At 41.3% G+C, this 23562-nt stretch overlaps 1 protein-coding gene across 1 annotated transcript in view; it reads left to right on the top strand.

Moving 5' to 3' along the window:
- The window catches only part of LOC138757508 (NACHT and WD repeat domain-containing protein 2), a 150018-nt gene that overhangs the window by 81075 nt on the left and 45381 nt on the right, over positions 1-23562 (top strand). The window contains exon 4 of the mRNA XM_069924980.1: positions 10721-10842. Coding sequence (XP_069781081.1) covers positions 10721-10842 — 122 coding nt within the window. The remainder of the gene's footprint in view (positions 1-10720; positions 10843-23562) is intronic.

Genomic DNA, 23562 nt, shown 5'->3' with positions numbered 1-23562 from the left:
TTTCAGGTCAAAAATATTTCATCAGTTGACTGAGTACTTCCAACATTTTCTGATTTTTAGATCTAATTATTTCCTTCAACTCCCTACTCTGTATTTGTCATTGTGTATAGATGAGTTTAATATTTTTCGGCACTTTTGTACCACAGTAAGCTAGAGTGAAAGAATGTTCTGCTACCAAATGTGGTCAGAGAACAGGAGCCAACAATCTTCAGCTGCATCTTCAAAGACCTTCAAGTGAAGGGGTAGATCATGCTTGACAAACCTGATTGAGTTTTTCGATGGGGTTACAAAAAAGGTGATGAAGGGAAAGCTGTGGATGTTGTCTATTTAGACTTTGGTAAAGCTTTTGACAAAGATCCCCACAGGAGGTTAGGAAAAAAGGTGGAGGAATTAGGTATAAATAAGGAGGTAGTGAAATGGATTCAGCAATGGTTGGATGGGAGGTGTCAGAGAGTAGTGGTAAAAAATTGTTTTTTCAATTGGAGGCCGGTGACTAGTGGAGTTCCTCAGGGATCGGTCCTGGGTCCACTATTGTTTGTTATATATGTTAACGATCTGGAAGTAGGGGTAGAGAATTGGATAAGCAAGTTTGCGGATGATACAAAGATTGGTGATGTTGTGGACAGTGAGGAAGATTACCGTAGATTAAAAGGTGATTTAGGAAGGCTGGAGGTGTGGGCTGAGAAATGGCTGACGGAATTTAATACAGATAAGTGTGAGGTGTTACATTTTGGAAAGGCAAATCTAAATAAGTCATATGCATTAAATGGTAGGCTATTGAGATGTGCAGAGCAACAAAGGGATTTAGGAGTTGTGGTAAATAGTACCCTCAAGGCTGATACTTGGCCTTGTGGTGTGAAGAAGGCATTTGGAATGTTGGCCTTCATAAATCGGAGTATTGAATTCAAGAGTAGGGAGGTTGTGATGAAATTGTACAAGGCATTGGTGAGGCCAAATTTGGAGTACTGTGTACAGTTTTGGTCACCAAATGATAGGAAGCATATAAACAAAATTGAGAGAGTGCAGAGAAGGTTCACGAGAATGTTGACAGTATTTCAAGGTTTGAGTTACAGGGAAAGGTTGTGCAGACTGGGGCTTTTTTCTCTGGAGCGTAGAAGATGGAGGGGGGACTTGATAGAGGTGTTTAAGATTTTAAAAGGGACAGACAGAGTAAATGTGGATAGGCTTTTTCAATTAAGAGTGGGGGAGATTCAAACTAGAGGGCATGGTTTAAGATTGAAGGGGAAAATTATAAGGGGAACATGAGGGGAAATTTCTTTACGCAAAGGGTGATAGGGATGTGGAATGAGCTTCCGGCAGACATGGTTGAGGCGGATCATTGGTTACATTTAAGGAAAAACTGGATAGTTACATGGAGAGGAGAGGACTGGAGGGGTATGGACCGGGTGCTGGTCAGTGGGACTAGGAGAGTGGGGATTTGTTACGGCATGGACTAGTAGGGCCGAACTGGCCTGTTCTGTGCTGTAAGTGGTTATACATGGTTATATATGGAAAGGTCAGAAGTGATATTGGATCTTGATTACTGCACCACGTTCAAGTTGTCAGCAGAAGTAGCAGTCCAGGCCGAGCAGGCAGCTTGGGCAGCTCGCTAGACTCATGTGATTCAAAAAGATGACAATTTGGGCTGAGTAATACAGTAAATGCAGCCTTTCCTGTGATGATCAGTTTGTGGAGAAGGATTATCTAAAATTGTCATGCAAACTTGAGATTTCCACTTTATAGTTGTTGTTTTTGCTCCAGTGATTTCTTTTTCTGTTTTTATATCATTGACTCTTGTAAAATGAGCTTTCAATTAAGTCTCAGTTTATTAATTTGAAGCAAGCAATATCATTGAAATTATGAAAGCCAAGAGAAAGATCTGGGAGAATGAATTGCTTGTGAAGCCTATTGAGTCTTCCCCACCATTCATTCATGAGCTGATCTATTCTTCCACTCAGCCCCACTCCCTGGCTTTCTCACTATGACCTTTGATCCCTGGCTAATCAAGAACCTATCAATCTCTGCCTTAAACACACCCAATGGCCTAACCTCCATACCATGCGTGGCCACAAATTCACCACCCTCTGGCAAAAGAAATTTCTCTGCATCTCTGTTCTTAAGTGAATATCCTTCAATCCTGAAATTGTGCCTGCTTGACCTGGACTCTCCCACCGTGAGAAACCACCTTTCTCCATCGACTCTGTTCCATGCCTTTCAACATTTGAAATGTTTAAGTGAGATTCCCCCCACCACCACCACCCATTCTCCTAAATTCCAATGAGTACAGGCCAAGAGGCATCAAACATTCCTCATATGATAATTAATCCATTCCTGGAATCATCCATGTGAACCTCTTCTGAACCCCCTAAAATATCAGCACATTCTTAAATGAGGAATCCAAAACTGTACCTGACTCCAAGTGAGGTCTCACCAGCGCCTTGTAAAATCTCAACATCACATCCCTGCTCTTGAAATTAATGCCAGCATTGCAATTGCCTTCTTCACCACCAACTGAACCTGCAAGTTTACCTTCAGGCTATCCTGCACCAGGTCCCTTTGCATCCGGGAATTTTCAATTTTCTCCCCATTTAGAAAATAGTCTTCCTGTTTATTTCTTCCACCAAAATGCATAACCATACATTTTCAAATATTTTATTGCATTTGACACTTCACTGCCCATTTAGCCTCCCTGTTTCCTCAACACTACCTGCTCCTCCATCTATCTTTGTATCACCTGCAAACTTGGTCAAAAAGATATTCATTCCACAATCTAAATTATTGATGTTCAACATAAAAAGAAGTGGCCCAAACATTGATCCCTTTGCACAAGCAACTGGCAGCCAACCAGAATATGATCCCTGTATTCTGACTCTCTGCTTCCTGGCAATCAGCCAATGCTCTCCCCGCACTAGTATGTTTCCTGTTATACCATGGGCTCTTATCTTGTTAAAGAATCTCACTTGCAGCAGCTTGCCAAAGACCTTCTGAAAATCCATATACAATACAACTCCGATTATGCGAAATGGTCGGCACCTGCCTATGTCAGGTAAACATTTTTTTTTCAGAGAACTGGTCATTTTTTAAAAACAGCCCAGTTGCCACAGCAAATCACTTCTAACAATGATTTCTAATGCTTTTTAGGCATTAAAATAAGATTTAATTCTCACAAAAAAAAAATGCTGGCCACCGCCAATCACCGACACCTCCCTACTGACATCCCTGCTGCCACCAGGGAAATTTTAAAATATTTTCAGATAAATGTGGATTTTGGAGAATCTGATTTTGTGCACAATATCCACTGTCTCTCCTTTATCTAACCCATTTGACACTTCCTTAAATAATTCCAACAGGATTGTCAACCAATATTTTCGCTCAAGGAAACCATGCTGGTTTTCGCATATCTTGCAATGTGCCTCCAAGAACTCCGTACCTCATTCTTGACACATCCTCCTCACCACTGATATATCTTGTATTTCCTTTCCTTCTTGAATAGTGGAGTGACATTTGCAATTTTTCTGTCCTGAAAAATAATTACTAATGCCTCACAATCTCTTCAGCTACTTCTTTCAAAGCGTGAGGGTGCAATCCAACTACTCTGGGAATGTACCCCATCCAGCTTTCTGAGCACTTTCTCCCTTGAAATAGTAACTCCACTTCCATCCCTTCCCTGATACTTTTGGACATCCAGCACACTGCTTGTCTTCTACAATGAAAACCAATGAAAAATACTCACTTAGCTCCACTGCCATCTCTTTGTCTCCCATTTTTATTTCTACAGTATTATTTTCTAGTGGTTTTGTATCTACTCTTACCTCTCTTTTACACTTCATATACTTGAATAGGTTTTTGTATCCTATTATTTGCCAGCATATTTTCATACTTCATCTTCAAAATTTAGATTTATTGGAATTCTTTTTCAGCAAGTCAAAGTTTCTAAATGACCTGTTACTGTAAACTGTATGCAAAGAAAGAACTGTAAACAAACCATGCAAATCTAGATGTATAAGTGTATAGTAATAAATAATAAGCAAAATACGAGTCCTTGAATGAATCTGTTGTTCAGGAGTCTGATAGTTGAGGGGTAGCAACTACTCCTGAAATTGATGGTATGAATCCTGTGGCACCTTTATCTCCTTCCTGATGGCAGCGGTGAGAATTGAGCATGCCCAAGCTGACGTGGATCCTTGATAATTGCTGCTGCTTTCCAATGGCAATGTTCCATGTAGATATTCTTGATGCTGGGGAGTTTTTGAGTGATGTACTGGGCAGAGTGCACCTCCTTCTGCAGTATTTTGCACTCCAATGTTGGTACCTATGGTGATATAACCACTACACTGGCCGCACTCATACCAGCCTACTCAGGGGCAACCACTCTACCTGCAGTTAGGCAACCTGGGAGGCTGGCCACACCGACCGGCTGTCAGTCACTGGTCCATATAAAGATTCGCACTGGCCCCTTTGGGGACAGTCAGATGTAGACCCAGCAAAGATACTAAGACTGGTGTACAAAGTTTAAACTAATTAAAGCCTGTTGTACAAGTGCCCCTGCAACAGGCCATGATGCAGCTGATCAGCACACTTTCCTCCACACACCTGGAGAAGTTTACCAAAGTTTTGATATCTTACCTTCCTTATGAGTTTTTAGTTGCCTTCTGCAAGTTTTTAAAAAGCTTTCCAGCCCTCTATTCCCATTAATTTTTGCTTCCACGTATGCTCTCTCTTTGGGACCTAATTTCAGTCACAGTTGTGACATTTTTCCATTTGAATATTTCCTCTTTTTTGCTTTGTATCCTGCACCTTCCTTATTTCTTGCAGGAACTCCATCCATTGCTGCCCTGCCTTCCAATCCACTTTGCCCAGTTCCTCTCTCATGCCACTGAAATACTAACACAGCTGACTTTAGTTTTTTCTTGTTAAATTTCACATTGCATATTGTGATCACTGTCCCACTGTCCCCCCCCCCGTCCGTTCCCCCCCCCCCAAGAGTTCCTTTACCCTGAGCTCTCTAATCACCTTGTTCTTGTAGGGTAAGCATGCAAACCAATTTGTGACTTGATTGCTGTATAAATGCTAATCTCTCAGCTTTAAAACTCGATCACAATGGATGAGTGGTAACTGAAATACTCAATACACTTCAGAGATTAATTTCATGCATTTAAATACCTTGTGTATTTCTGTACCAGAAGCCTGTGTCTGGTAATGTATTTCTTTTAAGTACCTATCCTTATTGAGTTAAAGGTGTATGAATAAAGCTGGAGCAGGTGAACTAATGATGGCCCAGAGTTTGCAATTGTAATGACAATGAAACTGTTAGCACTCACTGTTGTTTGTCTGTAATACTGGTGCCAGCATCTGATATCTATGCATACCTAATTAAACATAAAAGTGCAGCAGGTGCTGTTGGAGTTGCTCATCACAGTATCATATCAGTGATTACAATGGGGAACTCGCTTTTCCACTTCTACACTTGATCAGACCTGACACTGACACAAGATTTCAATGGGGATATACAGCTTGTAAATCAAGAAGCAAAGGATATATATATCCGCCGCCTGGAGGGTTGGAGCATAGACACTGATGAGGGTGATGTGACGCTTGTTTTGAAGAGGGAGTCGCATGGACATGATTCGGTCCGAGAGGCCTGTCGGAAGGTTTTCGAGTTTGGAGGCAATGAAGCTCTTGACCATGAAGCCTACACCAGATAGGCATCGTTCATCCGAAGGCTTGCCAGACCAGTAGAGTGTGTAGCCCGCGCCGCGTTCTTGGAAGCTGCCTACATCTGCCAGGCGGACTTCACTGAGAGCGGCTATGTCGATGTCAAGTCTGAGGAGTTCATGTGCAATGAGGGCAGACCGACGTTCAGGTCGATGGCTGTCAGTCTTATCTAGCATGGTTCTGATGTTCCAGCATGCTAGCTTGAGTTTGTGAGCATCTTTTGATGGGGAGGACGTGGAGGGGGAGGACGTGGAGGGGGAGGACGTGGAGGGGGAGGACGTGGAGGGGGAGGACGTGGAGGGGGAGGACGTGGAGGGGGAGGACGTGGAGGGGGAGGACGTGGAGGGGGAGGACGTGGAGGGGGAGGACGTGGAGGGGGAGGACGTGGAGGGGGAGGACGTGGAGGGGGAGGACGTGGAGGGGGAGGACGTGGAGGGGGAGGACGTGGAGGGGGAGGACGTGGAGGGGGAGGACGTGGAGGGGGAGGACGTGGAGGGGGAGGACGTGGAGGGGGAGGACGTGGAGGGGGAGGACGTGGAGGGGGAGGACGTGGACCTGTCCTCGGCCCTGCGCAAAGGAGCTTTTAGGTGGAGTGCAGTGCGCGCAGTACTGGCCCCACCCTTTACACCCATGGTTCGTGTGCCGTGGCCAAGCAAGCTGGGACGTGGCAGCGAAGTCCTTGGGTCGTAGGTTTTATATCGGAGTGGCCTTCTCCTAATACTGTATATCTATCTATAAGATTTATATCACGTTGTTTCTCTTGTCAAAGCCTTACAGGAACATTCTGGGGATGAGACCTCTGCCAGGTATCACCCCGGGCCAAGCCATTGCTAAGCCCTGGGTTTGAAAGGCCACTGACATCTGATTTTCCAGATTGGGATCAAGAGAGTGCAGGGAGTCTTGAGTAGGCCAAATTCTAGTTGATCTTTCTTCTTTGGCTTGGCTTCGCGGACGAAGATTTATGGAGGGGGTAAAAAGTCCACGTCAGCTGCAGGCTCGTTTGTGGCTGACCAGTCCGATGCGGGACAGGCAGACACGATTGCAGCGGTTGCAAGGGAAAATTGGTTGGTTGGGGTTGGGTGTTGGGTTTTTCCTCCTTTGCCTTTTGTCAGTGAGGTGGGCTCTGCGGTCTTCTTCAAAGGAGGCTGCTGCCCGCCAAACTGTGAGGCGCCAAGATGCACGGTTTGAGGCGTTATCAGCCCACTGGCGGTGGTCAATGTGGCAGGCACCAAGAGATTTCTTTAGGCAGTCCTTGTACCTTTTCTTTGGTGCACCTCTGTCACGGTGGCCAGTGGAGAGCTCGCCATATAATACGATCTTGGGAAGGCGATGGTCCTCCATTCTGGAGACGTGACCCATCCAGCGGGTCTGGTCAATTAAATAAAAGCAGACCACTTTACCTCCTGGTTGGCTGATGCATGAAATCCTAAACCTGACTGTTTGCTCATCCTGATTGACGCTATCACAATTTCTGGAGTCTCAAATCTCTGACAGAAAATGTATGGCATGGGGAAAATCCAAGCCATAGCACATGTCATTCACAGGCAACTGTAAATTCTATCCCTTCACTGCTTGATTGAAATAAAATACATCTCCCAAGATGCTTTATTTTCCAATAAAACTAAAAATTGACCTTTAGCAAGGAAATTAGATTCTTGTCAGAAGATGATAAATGTAATGATAGTGATCATGGTTGCAATGCAACTAGCAATGCCTTACTGTTTGATTATACTTTGCTGCTGCCAGGGACTGACACAGAGCAAGAGACAGTATGCAGATCAGTCATGGAGGCTTGCAGCCTCATGGACTGCATGATGGTGCTGTTTACAAGAACTTTAAAGTAAAGAACCTTTTCCTTCATCCATGTGTTGTCTAAAAACTCACCCATATGAATACAAGATGAAATAATAAAGGCAGCAGAACAATTCTTAGGTGGCATTCTCAGTGCAAAAATAGTGGAAATTTGTTGGATCATATCTAGAATCAAAATAAAGGGCTTTTATTCATGGGAAGATATTACAATAACTTTATGGAAATTGTTTTATGCAACTAATTTTGAAAGCTGTGAGGAAAAATTAAGTCCATGGATGAAACTATACAACCTTGATATATATACATATATATATATATATTTTAAATGACAAAATCGATGTAAAATTTATACATTCTATCTGCATTGAATTTTTATTTATAGTACAGCAGAAGCCGATTCTGCCCATTTAAACCAATGCTGCCCAAATACACCCCAATCAACATACAGCCCCATACATTTTGAAGGGTGGAAGGAAACCGGAGCACCTATGGAAAACCCACACAGACACAGGGAGAACATACAACCTCCTTATAGTCAGCACCAGATTCAAACCCAGGTGGCTGGCACTGTAACAGCGTTGTGCTAACCATGCCACCCAACATGCTAAAAGAAAATGTTATTTCCCTGGGGTTATCTTTCTGTACCTTTTTATATGTGAAAGTACTTCTGCACATGACTTTTATTAATTTTTAATGTCAATGGTTCTTCCATTTTTCCATTGAAACCTCCATAGAATGCAGAACAGTACAACAGATGAAAAGGCCTTTCAGCACATGATGCCAAACACAAGGCCAAGTTCAACTAAATCCTTTCTGCCTGCAGATGATCCAAATCCCTTCATCCCTTGCATATTCAAGTGTCTGTTGGGAAGCCTCCACTGTCTCTGCTTTCAGCACAAGCTCTGACAGCCATTCCACGTCCTATTATTCTCAGTGTCAAAATATCCTCCCTCCACACCTCCTTTAAACTTTCCCTCTCACGTTAAATACGTGCCCTCTAATATGTGATATTTTTACCCCAACAAAAAGATTTTGAATGTGTACCCTCACAATTTTATAAGGTTCTTTCAGGTCAAGCCTCAGCCTCTGATGCTCCAGAGAAAACAACCCTTAGTTTGTACAATCACTCCTTGTAGCACAAATCCTCTAATCCAGACAGCATCCTGATAAACTTCTCCTGAATCCTTTCCACGCCCTTTACATCCTTCCTATAATGCAGTGACCAGAATTGCACACAATACTCTAAATGTAACCCAACTAAAACTTTATGTAGCCGCAACCTGACTTCCTTGCCCTCACCCAGTGAGGTAAGTATGCCATGCAACTTCTTTAAAACCTGCCTACTTACATGACCAATTTTTAAGAATATTTAGACTTGGACCTTTCAGATCACTCTGTACATTAATGCTGTTAAAATTCCTGTCATTAATTATATACTTTTTCCTTCTATTTGACCTCTCAAAGTGCAACACCTCACACTTGCTTGGATTAAACACAAAGTGTTGTTTCCCTGCCCATATTATGTAACTGATTTCTATCCTGCTGGTATCCTTTGATAGACCTTTACTCCATCCATAACTCCATCAACCTGGAAACTTATTAACCTCCCCCTCATCTGTTTTTTCATCCAACTCATTTGTATAAAAACATCACAAACAACAAGAGTTCTAAAACTAGTCACTGTTCACAGGCCTCCAGCTAGAATAACATTCTTCCACACTGCCCTCTTGTATGGGTCAACTAATTCCAAATCCAAACCATCCAATTCCTATGCATCTTTCACTTTCTAGATCAACCTCCCATGGGGTGGGGTGGGGGAGAGGAGGTCTTACTAGAGACAAAATCCAATGCCCAACCCTCATCAACCACTTTCATCACCTCCTCAAAAAACTGTCAAGTTTTTAAGACATGATCTGCCCTGCGCAAAGCAATGCTGATGGTTCAAAATCTGGCATGCCTTTCCAAATGCATATAAATCTCACCTCTAAGAATCCTTTTGAATAGCTTCCATACCTCTGATGTGAAATTGGGTTAATGTCCTATAGTTTTCTAGATTATCTTTCTCTTGTTGAACAAAGGAGCAACACTGCATCCTCGTTAGCAACAGAGGACTGGAGAGTGGCCAAAGATCATCATTAAGTCCCCAGCAATCTCCTTTTGAATCCTTCAATAACCTGGGGTATACCCCATCAGGACTTTGGGTCTTATCCACTTTAGTGCTCTTCGAAAGACCTAGCCCTACTATTATCTTGATCTCAAAATCCCCTAACACATTTAACACTTCCCTCACACTACTCACATTATCCTTCTCCTTACTGAATCCCAATGAAAAGTACTCATTTTGTACCACACCCACGTCCTCTGACATCAAGTATAAATTCCCTCCTTGGTCCGTGGATGGTCCTACCCTCTCACTAATGGCACTCTTGTTTTGAAGTATTAAAGTGCCTTGGGATTCTCTATAATCTGAGTCACTAGGGACATTTTATAGTCTTTTGACATTTCTAATGTCATGCCATAATTTATATTCCTCAAGGATCCCGTTTGATCCTGAACATTACAGATGTTTCCACTTCTTTTTTGACAAAATTCACAACATCTTACATCAGAGTAAAAACACAAAAATTGTGGAGAAACTCAACAGGTCCCATTGCGTCAATAAGAGATAAAGATATATAACCACCCTTCTTTAGAGTGAGTTCCCTCATCATCCAAGGTTCTCTTGCCCTGCCATTCCCCGTCCTCACTGGAGCATGCTAGGCTTGATCTCTGATCGGCAGGTCCTTGAACAACTCACATGTCAGATGTCAAATTGCCCATAAACAGCAGCTCCCAATTAACTCCCTCAAACACCTGTCTACTAATGTCATTTGCCCTCCCTCAATTTAGTACTTGACCACAAGGCCCAGACTTATCCTTATTCATTAATATCTTAAATTTGGAGGTGCAAACACTGTTCCTAAAATGCCCTTCCACTGAAACTCCAATCACCTGACCAGACTCATTTGAAAATTACATGATCCAGTGTATCCCCTCCCTTGGTTGGACGATACACATTCTGTTTCAAGAAACCCTTCTCGATGTAGATTATGCCCCATCTCAACCTCTGGCAATAAGGAAGTCTCAATCAGCATTGGGGAAATTGAAATTGTCCTTTTACCAGAGGCTGCACCTCTCTTGAGATGATGAAAAGTAACATGGCATTTTGATGCATGTCTCCTCACAGATACAGAAGCAGAAAGGAAGTCACTTAAAGAGCACGTGTACCCGAAGCTGCGAGAATTCTGCAGGGAAAACTATGGGCTTGAATTCCAGGTAATTGCCAGAACATTGGCACACAGGCAAGTTGCATGATGAGCAAATAATCAGGAATTGTTGGAGGTTTAATGCCAAGCTGAAATGGTCTGATATCCAGTCCATTTTGACTGCATTTCCATGTACTTCATTGACTGTAAAGTGTATATCCTGAGATCATTAAAGTCACACCAATCAATTGTGTTTCTGTGTGGCTACCTGCACGTGAGTGTCTAGTGAGTTGCTGCGATGCCCAGATTTATTTCCTAGAGGGGTGAAAGGTCCTCAAGTAGAGCTTGTTTGAGGAGTCACGTGATGGAGTAGTGGCCGGACGGTGAACTCCAGCCCTCTCCAGAAAAGTCGGGAAAAACAAGAGAAAATACAAAGGCACAGAAATACAAGTTAAAGAAAAGTGAGTATAAAGGTGGAAAGAAGATGGAGACAAAAGGAGAAAAATCAAAATCAACGGAAAGAAGAGAGGAAGAGAAGACAACGGAGGAAAAAGGTGAAGGCCTTACCTGTCCGAAGAGGCCCGCTGTGGAGAGAAGACCCCACTACCTCAGGTCGGTAGAAAGAGAACTACAACAATGGCTCACAGAGCCGAGTAAAAGTGCGCAACCGCGCATGCGCGACTCCTCGCGCATGCGCGATGCGCATACAAAAAAACACACCGACGGGAGGGGGGACCAGCTGGGGAGTCGATCTCCACAGCCGGCAACGACAGCTGCAGAACACCTGCAGCAAGAAGAGACCACAGAAGACAATAGAAACAAGAAAGAAGAGGAGGAAAGGGCAGCAAAGAAACAACAGATGGTCAACCTAGAGGAAGAAGAAGAGGAAGAGGAAGAGTACAGGGAAATAGAAGAAGAAAAGATAGGCAAGGTAAAGGAGGTACTTGCTCTTGTTAGAGGATACATGGAGTCATTTAAAGAATGGCAAACACAGGAATTCAATGATTTAAGAAGAAGAATAAACAACACAGAAAAGAAAATAAATAAAATGGATATGACCTTAACAGAAATGGGGAAAAAAATGGACAAGATGGAAGAACGGGCAGTAGCAGCAGAAATGGAGGTAGAAGACTTAAAAAAGAAATTGGAGGAATCTAATAAAAAAACTAAAGAGACACAAGAATTACTAGCCCAAAAAATAGATATAATGGAAAATTATAACAGAAGAAATAACATAAAGATAGTGGGCCTCAAGGAAGATGTAGAAGGCAAGAATATGAGGGAGTTTATAAAAGAATGGATCCCTAAGGCCCTAGGATGTCCAGAACTACAGCAAGAAATGGAAATAGAAAGGGCACATAGAGCATTGGCCCCTAAACCACAACCACAACAAAAACCAAGATCTATTGTAGTAAAATTCCTAAGATATACTACAAGAGAAAAGGTACTGGAGAAGACAATGGAAAAAGTAAGAGAGGGCAACAAACCACTGGAGTATAAAGGGCAAAAAATCTTCATTTATCCAGATATAAGCTTTGAACTCCTAAAGAAGAGAAAAGAGTTCAATGCAGCAAAAGCGATTTTATGGAAGAAAGGATATAAATTTACACTGAAGCATCCTGCGGTATTGAAAATATTTATTCCAGGACAACAAAACAGACTATTCTCGGATCCAGAAGAAGCACGAAAATTTGCAGAACAATTACAAAAATAGACTGAGGGATGAAGACGGGTAATGAGAGCAAAAATTATCACGATTGATATGTATGTGGGTAAAGACAAAAATAGACTGAGGGATGAAGACGGGTAAGGAGGGTAAAAATGACCACGATTGATATGTATGCGGGTAAAGAGGTATAAGAGTGAATAGAGACAATGGGCATATGTGAAAGTATCTGTAATTAGAGGAAAACATAGAAAGTATAGACAAGAATTAATAAGGGAAGGTAATGGAATAGAGAGAATAAGGAGGGAACTAAAAGAGTGACCTTTGTGACATATAAAAAACGAAATCTTTTCTGGGGGGGGCTGGGTGGGGGGAAAAGAGCGGTCACTGCAAAATCAGTTGACGCTTGCGAGTGGATTCGCAAATCCAAATGGAGAGGGGAGATGTGGTTGTCCGACAAGGGATAAAGGGCAACTCAGGAGGGGAAGGGGAGATTGGGGATAAAGAAGATAGAAATAGGAGAATAAGGAAAATGTTGGATGTTGTAGGAATGTTGTCTGGTAAAGAGTTGAAAATAAGAAAACAGAAATGGAAAAGGAGGAAAGGTAATGATGGAAAAACGGAAAGAGAAGATAAACAAAATATAAAATGGCTACGCTGAACTATATGACTCTAAATATTAATGGAATACATAACCAAATTAAAAGGAAGAAACTACTAAATTTACTGAAAAAGGAAAAAATAGATATAGCATTTGTCCAAGAAACACATTTAACTGAATTGGAGCACAAGAAATTAAAGAGAGATTGGGTAGGGCATGTAACAGCAGCATCGTATAATTCAAAAGCAAGAGGAGTGGCTATATTAATTAGCAAAAATGTGCCATTTAAAATAGAAGAGGAAATAATAGATCCAGCAGGGAGATATGTTATGATAAAATGTCAGATATATTCAGAGCTTTGGAATCTACTTAATATATATTCACCTAACGAAGAAGATCAAAAGTTTATGCAAGATATCTTTTTGAAGGTAGCTAATACGCAAGGGAACATACTAATAGGAGGGGATTTCAATCTGAATTTGGATCCAAATATGGATAAAACGGGGAAAAAAATTAACAGGAAGAACAAAGTAACCAAATTTATAATTAAATCAATGCAAGAAATGAAACTTGTGGACATATGGAGGAAACAAAACCCAAAAGAAAAGGAATACTCATACTACTCGACTAGACATAAAACATACTCAAGGATAGACCTATTCCTGTTATCAGCCCACATACAAGGGAGAGTTAGGAAAACGGAATATAAAGCTAGACTATTATCGGACCACTCACCCCTGTTATTGGCAATAGAGCTAGAAGACATCCCTCCAAGAATGTATAGATGGAGATTAAACCCCATGCTACTTAAAAGACAGGATTTTAGAGAATTTATTGAAAAACAATTAAAAATGTACTTTGAAGTAAATACGGAATCAGTGGAAGATAAGTTTATACTATGGGACGCAATGAAAGCATTCATTAGAGGGCAAATAATAAGTTATGCAACCAAGATGAAGAAGGACTATAATCAGGAAACAGAGCAGTTGGAAAGGGAAATAATAAACATAGAAAAAAAATTAGCAATAAAGGAAGATACAACCAAAAGAAGAGAATTGGCGGATAAAAAAATAAAATATGAAACATCACAAACATATAAGGTGGAGAAGAATATAATGAAGACAAAACAGAAATATTATGAACTAGGGGAAAAAACACACAAAATCCTAGCATGGCAGCTTAAGACAGAGCAAACTAAGAAAATGGTATTGGCAACAAGGAAAAAAGACAAACAAATTACATATAATCCAAAAGAAATTAAGGAAAACTTCAGAGAATTCTATGAACAATTATACCGAACCGAAAACGAAGGGAAAGAAGGGAAAATAGATGAATTTTTGACTAAAATTGAACTACCAAAACTACAAATAGAGGAACAAAATAAATTAACAGAACCATTTGGAACAGTAGAAATACAAGAGATAATAAAAAATTTACCAAATAATAAGACACCAGGAGAGGATGGACTCCCAATAGAATTCTACAAAACATTTAAAGACCTAATAATACCGCCCCTCCTGGATGTAATCAACCAGATTGATGAGACACAAAACTTACCAGATTCATGTAAAACAGCAATAATTACAGTGATACTAAAACAAGGGAAAGATCCACTCTCACCAGCGTCATATAGACCAATATCTTTGCTAAACACAGATTATAAGATAATAGCTAAACTATTAGCGAACAGATTAGCAGAACAGGTACCGAAAATGGTAAATTTAGACCAAACTGGATTTATCAAAAAAAGACGCACAACAGACAATATTTGTAAATTTATTAACTTAATTCATGCAGTAGAAGGAAATAAAGCACCGGCAGTAGCAGTTGCTTTAGACGCAGAGAAGGCCTTCGACAGAGTAGAATGGAATTACTTGTTCAAAGTATTGCAAAAATTCAGTTTACCGGAGAAGTATATTAATTGGATTAAAGCATTATATAAGGGACCGTTAGCGAAAGTGACAGTAAATGGACATGTATCAAAGCAATTTAACTTAAGCAGGTCAACGCGGCAGGGATGCCCACTATCACCATTATTGTTTGCGCTAGCTATAGAACCACTAGCAGAATCGATAAGAAGAGATAATAATATAAAAGGAATAAAAATAAAAGACAGGGAATATAAAATCAGTCTGTTTGCGGATGATGTGATAGTGTACTTAACAGAACCAGAACTATCAATAAAAGAACTATATAAGAAATTGAAGGAATATGGAGAAGTGTCGGGATACAAGATAAACGTAAATAAAAGTGAAGCAATGCCTATGAATAACGCGGATTTCTCAAAATTTAAGGAGGAATCCCCATTCAGATGGCAAACGCAGGCAATAAGATACCTAGGTGTGCAAATAAACAAAAATCTAGGCCAATTATATAAACTCAATTACAATCCACTAATGAAAAAATTACAGGACGATTTAGAGCATTGGAAAGAGCTACCACTAACACTGATAGGAAGGATAAACTGTATTAAAATGAACATTTTTCCAAGGATACTATACTTATTTCAGGCATTGCCAATACAACTGACAGAAAAATTCTTCAAAGAGTTAAAGAAAATAATAAGGAGATTTTTATGGAGAGGGGGGAAACCGAGGATAGCACTAGACAAATTAACAGAATGGTATAAACAAGGAGGCTTACAATTGCCAAACTTCAAAAATTATTATAGAGCCGCACAATTAAGGTACCTATCAGATTTTTATCAAACAAGGGAAAAACCAGACTGGACGAGACTAGAATTAGATAAAATAGGGGAAAAGATACCTGAACACATATTATATAAATGGGACGAAAAATTGGTACAACATAGAACTTCTCCAGTATTACACCATCTCCTCAATATATGGAAGAAGATTCATGTAGAAAGAAATAAAATAAATTACCAAATACCAAAACTAATATTGACGCAAAATAAGCTACTCCCTTTTACAATAGACAACCTTGCCTTTAGAAAATGGGAAAAAAAAGGGATTAAAAGAATAGAAAATTGTTTTTCAGGAAGTAGATTCTTATCCTTTGAACAAATGAGAGATAAGTACAATATAACGGGAGATACAGCGCTGGCATATTACCAACTGAGATCCTACTTGAAAGATAAATTAGGAAGCAACTTGAGTTTACCAGAGGGAAGTAACCTTGAATATGTGATTACAGATACAATGTTAATCAAAAGATTTATAAAAAATATGTATATTAAACTGCAAGAAAAGGAAAATGAGGAAACAAATGGTAAAACTAAACAAAAATGGGAACAAGATTTAAATATAAAGATAAAAAAGGAAACATGGGAGAAGTTATGCTCTGGAACGATGAGAAATACAATAAATACGAGGCTGCGTATGATACAATATAATTGGTTACACAGACTATACATTACACCGCAAAAGTTAAATAAATGGGACCCAACAGTATCTGATAGATGTTTTCGATGTAAAAAAGAAAGGGGAACAACAATTCATGCAATCTGGACATGTGAGAGAGTAGAAAAATTTTGGGATGATCTCAATCAGATATTAAATAAAATAACAGAAAACAATATACCAAAGAATCCAGAGATCTTTCTCCTAAGTAACATAAAAAATAAAGAATTTGGAATTGACTTGGAGGATGCACAAAAAAGATTTGTTAAGATAGCCCTAGCTGTAGCAAAAAAATGTATTATGTCAACCTGGAAATTGGAAGATAATTTGAAAATACAACAATGGTATATAGAAATGAATAAATGTATTCCATTAGAAAAAATAACATATAGTTTAAGAAATAATATTGAAATATTCGAACAAGTATGGGAGCCTTACATTAAATACAATAGCGAAAACCTACCGGGAACAAACATTACCTAAGTTGATGGAAGGAGAAGAGAAGAAAAGAATGGACTCAGTAGAATTTCTGGTGTATTTTTGTTGAATGACAACATTGTCTAACTGAATTAATGCAACCTAGATTGTATAACTAAAATGGATGAGAGGGGGGGGGATGGGGGGGTGGCTTGGGAGGAGGGAGGGGGGAGGGAGAAAAAGTCACTGTAAATGTGTGGAAAAGAAAAAGTGTATATCATGGCTATTGTGATTTATGGTGTGAAAAATAAAAAATTAAAAAAAAAAAAAAAAAAAGTAGAGCTTGTTTCACTACTAATGCACATGTTGCTGTCATGTGGTGATGTTCAGCATGTGAGATGGAAAACACCTGCACAATTGACCATAACATCAATTACAAAATGTTTGGAAGGAAGAGTGCAGCATAATATTTAGTACCTTATTTTGAAGATGATTCTGTGTAGGATGACAATGAAATAACATTTTTCATCAAGTAGTTGTTAAGAGTAAATAAATTCACGTTTGTTTCGAGATGTATGAAAGATGTACATTATTTTGCCTCCACAATAATACTTGGTATTTTGTCTTCAGGGATTGAGTGATGTGTGGCAAAGCAGATTCCCTCCCATTCAATTTAATTGAAATTTGTGGATGAGTATTTGTGCATTAGTGGTCAATGTGAATATTGTATTTTCAATTACTATCATTTTTGATGTACTAGGTGAATATGCAATTTCCCCCTCTCTTTCCACCAATTTTTATATCTGTGTTCTGCCTAATTGTAGGCTGCTATGTGCTTTGTCCCATAATCAAGGCAAACAGAAGGTCTCCTTGTTCTGGCAACATGTTAATCCAAGCTGAAAGTAGTTGTTTCCTAGGTTCCTATTATCAAGTACATCCTTAACCATGCAGTAGGCAGCATCCTCTCGAAAGTTAGGAGGTGCCGCTGATACAGGGAGCTTGAACTAAATAGTTTCTTTCATTTTATCTGTTAATGTGCATCGGCATGGAAAAGCAAATTGGGCATTAGTGTGGAAAACAATTTTCATCGCAGTATGTTCACTTATTAAATTTGTACTGTCATTAGCTGTGGATTCTATAATGATGTGTGAAGTAGTGTTTAAATTTCACAGTATCTTGGGCACATTCAACTGGAGCACCACGTACTGTGTCCATTCAGTTCACTAAACAATTGTACCACAGCTTTTTAATACTGCTAATTTGAAGTGTTACATGCACTTCTCCAGCTGGTTTCAAGATCTCTAATGTGGCATCCTGGAAGATCAATATCAGCTTTAGAAAGGCAGAAGCCAATAGTGGGTGTTAGTGAATTGCAGGGTTTAACCTCATTGCCACTGGAAGCTCCAAATTTTCTTCACTTAATCTTTCCTGTTTTCACGTCCCTCCTTAGCTCCTTGGTTGGCAGCAACAGCATATATTTAAACCAAATATCAGAATGTGAGACATTAATAATTCTTTTGATTTATCAGATACATTTAATCCATCTGAATCTGAATTTTAGTGTGTTAGAGAACTTATATTTCTGTGGTCAAATGTTGCACAATTCTAACAGGTTTGTGTTATTCTCTGGTGGCAATTCCCATTTAGCAACATCCATTCACTAAGGCTCTGAAAGATTGAGTTTATAAGGGCATAAGAAATAGGATCAAGAGTAAGCCATCTGACCAGTTGAGCCAGCTCCACCACTTAGTCAGATCATGGCTGATCTCCGCTCCACTTCCCTGTCTTTTCACCCACAGCCCTTAATTCTCCTGTGATGCAAAATCTGTCAATCAGTATTAAATATATTTAATGAGGCACCCTCTATTGCTCTCTTGGTCAGAGAATTCCATGGATTCACTATTCTCAAAAGTTCCTCCTCATCTGCTCCCCCAAATCTCGAGGCTTGGTCCCCGAGTCCCCCTACCAGTGGAAACAACTTTCCAGCCTCTATCTCATCTGTAATTTTGTATGTGTCTATAAGATCCACTCTCATTCTTCTGAATCCAGTGAATATAGTTCCAGGTGACTCAGTCTCTTTTAATAAGCTAAACGCCCTCTGCTCTGGAATCAATCTCGTGAACCTCCTCTGCATCACCTCCAAAGTCACAAGTAAGGAGACCCGGACTACAAACAGTACTCCAAAGTCACAAGTAAGGAAAACCGGACTACAAACAGTACTCCAGGTGTGACAACACCAGTATCCTTCCTGCTCTTAAATTTATTCCCTGGAGCAATGAAGGCCAACATTCCATTTGACTTCTTGATTACCTGTTGCATCTGCAAACCAACCTTCATTGATCAATGCATGTTCACTCTCAAGTCCCTCTGCACAATTTCTTTGGCTTGGCTTCGCGGACAAAGATTTATGGAGGGAGCATGCTGCAAACCATCACCACTTAAATGATTTTCTCTTTTTTTTCCTTCCAAAGTGGATGACCTCATATTTAACAACATTGTACTCCATCTACCAGACCCTTACTCATTCACTTAACCTATCTGTGTCTCTATGCAGACTCTCTGCATCTTCTGCACAATTTGCTTTTCAATTCAATTCACTGTCATCAACAAACATAGACAAGCTATACCTGGTCCCCTCTCCTAAATCATTAATGTAGATCATAAACATGTTGTGGGGCTATCCCTGACTCCTGCAGCACTCTGCTCACAACTATGTGCCAAGCAGAGAAATGCCTATTTACCCAAATCTTTGCCTTCTATTTGTTAACTCATCTACTATCCATGCCGATATCCATCCCCTGTCTCCATGCATCCTTATCTTTTATGGTTGTCTTTTATGCAGCCCCTTATTGAACACCTTCTGATAGCAAAGAACATAACATCCACCTGTTCCACTGCCAGAAAATTATCATATAAGACCCAGCATTCTTGAATTGATACTGTGTCTGGCTGATTGTAGACAGCCGCTACAATTGGCTGTTCTTGCCCCATTTGAATCCCGTTGGGGCCACCGTACTTGGGCCCGTCCATTGCGCAGACGCGGGACCAGCAGCGACACATGTCAATTGAATCTAGTGCTGGCCGGGAGCATGAGCTCCTCCAGACTCTCCCGCGATATGTGGTGTTTGTATTCCTTTAATAAGGTTCTTGGTTGTTTTTAAACTACTGGCTTCAAACCTCTTAATTGCAAAGCCCAATTACAAACATAGTGTCAGAAATTCGATCGTCAGGAAGCCAAGCTTGAAGCCATCAATCACAGCTGAACCAGTGAGTAAACCCTGCCACGTTTTCATCTGTCATTATGGCAGACAGCTTCAGACACCTGGACTCGCTCATCTTCGATGGCATTGTAGCCAAACAGTGGCAAAGATTCGAGCAAGAATATGATATTTTTATGGTTGCTGCGAATGGGGACAAGTCAACTCATAAAAAAGCAAATATTTCGCTGAATTTGGCCAGCCCAGAGGCCACTGAAAGTGAGAGGGCATTTATTGGCTTAAGCACAGGTTCAGGGTCATGTGTAGTCCCCAGATTAATGTGACCATGGAGAGGCACAGATTTAATATGCACAACCAGAAACCCAGAAAATCAATCCAATGGTATGTTAGCACCATAAAGCTAAGGGCAAAAACTTGCAAATTCGGCACGCTCACAGACAAACTCAAAGACCGCTTGGTGTGCGGCATCCTAGACAATTATTTGCGGAAGACTCTGCTTCAACACTGACCTTACACTCATTAAGGTGTAAACTTGGCCAGTGAAGTTTTCCAGCACTCTATGGAGCAAATTTTTGCTGGTTACCCATGTGCCATTATCATTGGACGGTTGCAAGATGGTTATAGATCACCATTAAACTACTGAGAATAATAGCAAACAACTAATGAGTCCTCAACTACTGGCTACGAGCATCGACGCATTTCATAATGCATCCAGTAGCAATCATTGGTGGAAAGCCATGCTGAGCAGCCATTGGCGGACAAGTACGCCTAGCAATAACCACTGGCTGAATTCGGCAATAGGACCCAGGCAAGGTACCCAAGACGCTCCGCGAACTGGGAACGCTGCAACCACTGCGGAACAGATCATGTTCCCAGGAGGGAACTGTGCCCAGCCTTTGGACAATGTGCAGGAACTGCACCACTATGGAAAAATGTGTAGGACTACACAGGGAGTGCAAGTTTGGAGCAGGCAACAAAGATCCATTGACCTTTTGGCCCTAGACCAGGAAAAGGACAGTTCAGATGGTGAATACTATGTAGATAGTTTGTCTACTAGAACAATAAGCAGCCCATCACGCTCTAGTGTAAGAAGAAATGGTGAGGTGTTTGTCTTGATGATGGTCGATGGTGTAAGGACAGAAATTAAAATAGATATGGGGGCCAAGTGCAATGTGATGCCCCTCAAAGTCTTCAACTGGCTCAGGTATAGGGAAAAGCTCTAGCTAGTCGAGTGTCAAGTCCACAAGCCTCGTGGCCTATGGAGGGATCAAGATCCATCCTTTGGGGTCCGCACAGCTGCGGTGTGCTATTCAGGGACACACAAGCATGTCCTCGCATTCTTCGTCATGAAGGAGAATTTAATCCTGTTACTTGGTATCAGAGCTTGCATGATACTTTGTCTTGTCATTTAGTGCAGAGGTCCACCAAGTCAGCCTGTCATCGGAAGATTTTTCGGAGTCAATCCACTCCAAATGCAATGACCTGAGGAAGCTACCGTTTCACCTATTTCATGCGACTGGACCCCAAAGTGCAAGCACTAGTCTGCCTGGTTCACAGGATCCCAGTGGCTATGAAAGTCAAAGCTGAACTGACCATATGGAAGGTCTAGGGCTGATGACCCCGGTGTGCGAGTCAACTGAATGGGTGTTCTCAATGGCAGTGACAAAGATGAATGACGCCAATGAGATCAGAATATGCATCAACCCCAGAAATCTAAACAGCGCTCAAAAGACCACACCATCCCATGAAAACCGCTGAGGAAGTCTTAGCACAAATGGCCGATGCAATGGTGTTTTCCGTGCTGGACACTAAGAACTCCTTTTGGCAAGTTGTCTTAGACCATCGCTCTTCTCTGCTCACCACTTTTAGCACAGCTTTCAGCTGTTTCAGATTTCTAAGAATGCCCTTTGGTATAAACTTGGCCAGTGAAGTTTTCCAGCACTCTATGGAGCAAATTTTTGCCGGTTACCCATGTGCCGTCATCATTGGACGGTTGCAAGATGGTTATAGATCACCATGCTAACTTTAAAAAGATACTGGACAGAGCAAAGAAGGTGAATCTTAGACTCAATCCCAAGAAATGCAGGTTCTGCCTGAAGCAGGTGGGGTACGTAGGGCATATCTTCACCAGTGAAGGTCTCAAGGCCGATCCTACCAAGACCAATGTCATAAACAATATGCCAGTGCCCAGTGATGTAGTAGCGTTGCAGAGGTTCCTTGGAATGGCAAACTATCTTGGAAAATTTATTCCTAATGCCAGCATTAGGAATAATGCAAGATGACCGCACCACTCAGGCACCTCACGCACAGGGATACGGAGTGGGCTTGGGAGGACCACCAGCAGAAAGCATTTGACTCCCTCAAACAACTTATGAACAGCCATCTGGTTCTTGCTTATTATGACATTAAACAGCCAGTTCTACTAATAAGTGATGCCTCACAGCATGGGTTAGGAGCAGCATGCCTCCAGGATGGTAGGCCAGTGGCATATGCAACCTGATCCTTAAAAGACACTGAAACAAGATATGCCCAAATAGAGAAGGAGTTGCTGGTTGTGGTGTTTGCATGCTCCAAATTTAATGATTACATTTAAACTAGACCAATAACCATCGAAACAGATCACCTTCCCCTAGTGACTTCTATCAATAAGCCTATCCATGTGGTGCTGGCAAGACTCCAGCGCATGATGCTACAGCTACAGTAATATAACTTCCAGCTAGTCCACAAAGCAGGCAAGGAAATGCACTTGGCTGATGCCCTGTCGAGGGCCCCCAGTAAAAGCACAGCGCAATTGGCTGAAGAGGCAGATTCATACGACGTGATGGCTATCTTTCCATCTCTTCATCCAGACTAGATGACCTCCGGATCCATGCCGCTGAGGACAGTATTTTAGGTGCCCTAAGTGCTTACGTCAGGACTGGCTGGCTGGAAAGGCAAAGGGGCCTGCCAGCTGCAATCCAACTATTCTTCCCATTCAGGGACACACTGGTTATCGATGATGCCATTGTTATGAAAGGCCAGAGGCCAGTCATTCCCAAGGTGACTATAAGCCATATATGTCATAATTCTCCACAGGGGTCACCCAGGCATTGAAGTGACAAAGCACAGGGCCAGACGTGTTATTTTCTGGCCAGGGATGACTGAAGACATCACCAACCATGTCCAGGGCAGTACCAAGCCCCACCAGGCCAAAGAGCCCCTACAGCTCCACCCTGTGCTGGACTTACCCTGGTCAGCTGTTGCCACAGACATATTTTAGTGGAACTAGCAGCAGTACCTGGTTGTAGTTGACTCCTACTCCAGGTGGATCGAGATTGATCTACTCAAGGAGACTACCGCAACTACAGTTATAATGAAGCTTAAGCGCCATTTTGCGGAGCACGGGTCCCCGCACAAGGTACTATCGGACAATGGCACCCAATTTTCTACCCAGATATTCAGAGACTTTGCCGCCGATGGGACTTTCAGCACATAACCAGCAGCCCTGAGTATCCCCAGTTCAATGGCCTAGCAGAGAGAGCGGTCT

Source organism: Narcine bancroftii, chromosome 3 (assembly GCF_036971445.1).
Source record: "Narcine bancroftii isolate sNarBan1 chromosome 3, sNarBan1.hap1, whole genome shotgun sequence".
Taxonomy (NCBI): Eukaryota; Metazoa; Chordata; class Chondrichthyes; order Torpediniformes; family Narcinidae; genus Narcine; species Narcine bancroftii.
The sequence above is the reverse complement of the archived record's forward strand: the minus strand, read 5'-3'. Positions and strand labels throughout refer to the sequence as shown.